The following is a 4,663-nucleotide window of genomic DNA, read 5'->3' as shown; positions in this document are numbered from 1 at the left end:
CCAGAATTTTATTTGTTAACAGTTAACAGGCTAGCCCAGAATTTTATTTGTTAACCGACTTTGAAAACAGTTAACCAGCTTTTATTTGTCAACAGTATAGATCCCTTGCTGAATAGGGGATGCAACCTAGTAACAGAGGATGCATAAAAGGCTGAAGTGCTCAATGCCTTTTTCACCTCAGTCTTCACAGACAAGGTCAGCTCCCAGGCTACTGCACCAGGCAGCACAGTATGGAGAAGCTGACAGTGATGAAAGAGCATATTGGGGACTATTTAGAAAAGCTGGACATGTACAAGTCTATGGGGCCAGGTGTGATGCAACCAAGGGCCTGAGGGACTTTCTCTTTAAGAAAGTGAAGGAGGATCCAAGGAACTACAGACCAGTCAGCCTCACCTCAGTCCCTGGAAAAATCATGGAGCAGATCCTCAAGGAATCCATTTCTAAGCACTTGAAGAAGAAAGCAATTACGAACAGTCAGCACAGATTCACAAAGGGCAAGTCATGCCTGACCAACTTGATTGCCTTCTATAAGACGACTGTCTCTGTGCATACAGAGAAACCAGTGGATGTGGTGTACCTTAAATTTAGCAAGGCTTCTGATATGGTCTCCCACAACTTTCTCACAGGCAAGATAAGGAAACATGGGTTGAATAATTGGAATGTATGGTGGACAGAAAACTGGCTGGATCACCATGCTCAGAGGGTAGTAATCAATGGCTCGATGCCTAATTGGCAGCCAGTGTCAGGTAGAGTGCCCCAGGAGTCAGTCCTGGGGCTGTTTTTGTTCAATAGCTTTATCAATGACCTGGAAGATAAGATGGAGCGCACCCTCATTAAGTTTGCAAATGACACCAAGCTGCAGGGAGCAATAGATATGCTGGAGGGTAGGCTTAAGATTCAGAAATATCTAGACAAATTGGAGGATTGCACCAAAAGAAATCTTTTGATATTCAGTAAGGAGAAGTCCAGCACTTAGGACAGAACAATCCATGCACCAGTACAGGCTGCGGGCTGACTGGCTGGACAGCAGCTTTGCAGAAAAGGACCTGGGGATTATAGCAGACAAGAAGCTGAACATGAGCCAACAGTGTGCTCTTGTAACCAAGAAGGTTAATGGCATCCTGGGCTGCATTAGTAGGTGTATTACTAGCAGATCAAGGAAGGCGATTCTTCTCCTCTGTTCAGCACTTGTGAGGCCACACCTGGAGTAGTATGTCCAATTTTGGGTGCCCCACTGCAGGAAGGATGTGAACAAACTGGAGAGAGTCCAGTGGAGGGCAACGAAAATGGTTCAGGGGCTGGAGCACATGACATCTGAGGAGAGGCTGAAGGACAACTATTCAGTCAGGAGAAGAGAAAACTGAGAGGGGATTTAATAGCAGCCTCCAACTCCCTGAAGGGTGGTTCCAAAGAGGATGGAGCTGGACTGTTCTCAGTGGCGGCAGATGGCAGAACAAGAAGCAATGGGCTCAAGTTGTGGCAAGGAAAGTTAAGGTTAGATATTAAGAAAAAATTTCTCACTAGGAGGGCAGTAAAACACGGGAACAGGTTACCCAGAGAGGTTGCAGAATCTCCATCCTCGGAGGTTTTTAAGACCTGGCTAGACAAAGTCTTGCCTGGGATAAGCTAGTTGGGGCTGGTCCTGCTTTGAACGGGGGGCTGGACTAGATGTGACCTGCTGAGGTCCCTTCCAACCCTAATTTTCTATGATTCTATAACTGTCTGTCTAACATTACCAATCTACTGTGTTTAGAGTTTCAAGAGTTCCCAAAGCTGCAGATCATAAGCTCTAGTTCCACATGATGCTACAATATGCATGGTGCTATTATCACAGCCCATACAGAATTCTGCTGAAGTTTGCAGTTGGCCTTAGTTCAAGGTGTGGGTCACGGAAGTGTCTTTACTGAACTGACACCACTTCATAATTCAATTTCTAATACAGCATCCTGTGAATTGCAGCTGGTTTGATATATCCAGTGAGTTTCCTATGTTTAGAAGTACTTGATATAGGACTTATCCACCACACACAGGTAGTCATATCTGACTCACCAATCTAGGTCTCTGATTTACAACTGGGTATAATTAGACATCACTCTAAAGAAGGCCCCCTAGAAATCTGAATGTATTTGTGGAAGAGCAGCTTCTGCAATATATGAACATTTTCTGCTTTGCTGAGATTCTGGGCATAAGGTTTTAGAAGACCCATCATAGGTTGAGACTATGTAAAAGTTCAACCTGCAACAAACTTCCATTGATAACATTTTAAATTTCTAAAATGTGAAATCACAGTGAACATCCCAAGACAAGATTATATACTATTTATTAGCTCTATTAATGAGGTGCAGCTCTAGCAGCATATAGCAGGAGTTCACTCTTCCACAAACTCTCTTTCTCCCCCCCAGGGCTAGCTTGTAGTGGAGGTTTTGTAGCCTCACCCACATACTAACCTGTATGGGGACTGAGTTAAGCACAATACCTTGTTTTGACAGGTGGATTTTCCAATCAAACTGGAAGACTGCGATCTGGTCCTGGGACTTGGCCACTCTTCACCAATCAAAGATGTCCTCAAAGAAACCTTGTTTAGTTGCTGAATGTACAAGAACAGCAGGAACTGTAGAGTATCTACGGAAAACTGATCAAGAAGGAAAAACAGTATTAATATTCACCAGAACATTACCAATGGCTACAATCATTTAATTATTCTTTTAAAATTGAGACAACCTGGTATCTACAGCATTAACTGATTTTGATTTCCTTCACTATCTAGTGTTTGGCACTAGTCAGCTATTAAACAGTCCTGAAGAAGGCACTAGGGTTGCAAAATAAATCATTGAGCTTAAACAGATTTAGGGCTTGGAAGATATTTGCTTGACTTTTCAAGCCCTCTTTATTGTATTCCCCTTACAGATCTTAATGGCAGTCATATAGCAACATGCAGAAAATCAGCATCTCTCAGAAGCTATATTTACAGGGTTTGCCTCTGTAAATGCCATTCTTAACCCTGGGAGGACATTCATGCTAAAAGCTTCTTTCCACTAGTCCAGAGCTCCATTTTGAGCACTTTGAAAACAGCAAGCTGTCAATAAAAACTGTCTGTCCTGAAAAATCAGAGCTGAAACAGCAATTATTTCCATCTTTCAAGCATTTTTTTCAGTGGAGTACATCTTTTCACCCCCTAGCTCAAATATCTGAACTGCATTCAAATCCTGCCTCTTAAGTCTGCACTTTGCAAGATTCAGTTAACCCTAGTTTTGCATATTTTCTGCAATCTCAATCACAGAAAACACTACTGATGGCTGACTATCACAACAGCACATACACTTTATGAATGAACACTAAACCCAGAAAGATAGTGTAAACAACTGACAACTGTTCTTAGGATAGGGAAAGAGCTGTCAGGAATTTGGCCACTTAAGCTCACTTGATTTTAGGACATCATGAGAATCTCTCTCATATTCCTGCTATGTTTTATATTGTAATTTATATTGCAATATTTCACAAATATTTATACTCCCACGAGTCAGTAGGAACAATACTGCAACTTCTGCTCACTACTGGCGATTTTTTTCCCCCCAGTACAGGGTGGGTTTCTCCCACAAGAATAAGCTGTTGAGTGCACACACATCTTTAGCCTCCTGTGCCAGGACTGCAACCAGTAAGGGCTGAAATTTTTAAATCTATCAACATGAGACAGGCGTTCTTTTTACATGTCATACACGGTGGGGAAATAAGCTTTGTGCCCTCTTTGGCATATATATGAAACAAGGAGTGACTTAAAACGTGTGAAGGCCCATAGTTTTCTGATATGTATTGGAGAGTCTTGATATCCCCCCTGCCAAAGATTCAGTTCCCACCAAGCTAAACGACAACTAGCAAAACAAGACTTCAGTACACCCTGCCTCTCTTTTTAACCAGTTTGACCCCCTTATCTTAATATAGACCCTAATTTCATTAACTAATTAACATGTTAAATAAAGGTCTTTTCTGAACTCTCCTCCCTTTAAGGGGGATAGATTTGTTCCTCCTCAGCCTTCAGAAGGCAGTCAGCAAAACCACATTAGATCAGTCAAGGTTCCTTGTAAAACAAAAAAGTAAAGAAAAAAAATTTCCTCTCGCTTGTACTGTATAAGGGGACACAAGGCCCGTTTAAGTAGTTTGCGGAAGACTTTTATAGAATTCTCCTTTGTGAATATGTTTCCAAGCTGTACGGTGCTCTGCTTTTGAAGGCTTAAGCCATAGCTTTTTATTTTGGTACTTTCTATATGAAGTGTTTCAAATGGCTCTAATACAGGAAGGGGCCTCAGTTTATAATAACATTCGTAGCGTTGTTAAACAGATTGTTGGACACCAGCATCACAGACGTGACAGTGTAACTCTGAAGGGAAGATCTGATCACTGGGGTTTGCCCCAGACACAATGAAAACATCAAATTCTCAACCGGGGGTGGGGGGTAGGGAACAGTGCACCCTGGGGTGCTGATAGATGCTTTTAAGGGCACCACACAATATTTTAGCACTGTCAGGTGTGCAGGCACAAAATAAGGCTGGAGGTCACAAAACAGGATCTGTTGCCTCTGAAATGTTCCAAGCTACCGGGGTCTTGCCAAGTCCTTTTCAAGGGAAGAACAGCTCTGGTGTCTTTCCATCATCAAAGGGCTCAGTGC

General features: G+C 42.4%; 1 protein-coding gene across 1 annotated transcript in view; it reads right to left on the bottom strand.

Moving 5' to 3' along the window:
- Positions 1-4,663, bottom strand: part of TBCCD1 (TBCC domain containing 1) — a 26,873-nt gene that overhangs the window by 15,041 nt on the left and 7,169 nt on the right. The window contains exon 3 of the mRNA XM_019512498.1: positions 2,477-2,632. Coding sequence (XP_019368043.1) covers positions 2,477-2,632 — 156 coding nt within the window. The remainder of the gene's footprint in view (positions 1-2,476; positions 2,633-4,663) is intronic.

The sequence above is a fragment of the Gavialis gangeticus genome, unplaced genomic scaffold (genome assembly GCF_001723915.1).
Source record: "Gavialis gangeticus isolate Ggan-Ray unplaced genomic scaffold, GavGan_comp1, whole genome shotgun sequence".
NCBI classification, from domain to species: Eukaryota; Metazoa; Chordata; order Crocodylia; family Gavialidae; genus Gavialis; species Gavialis gangeticus.
The sequence above is the reverse complement of the archived record's forward strand: the minus strand, read 5'-3'. Positions and strand labels throughout refer to the sequence as shown.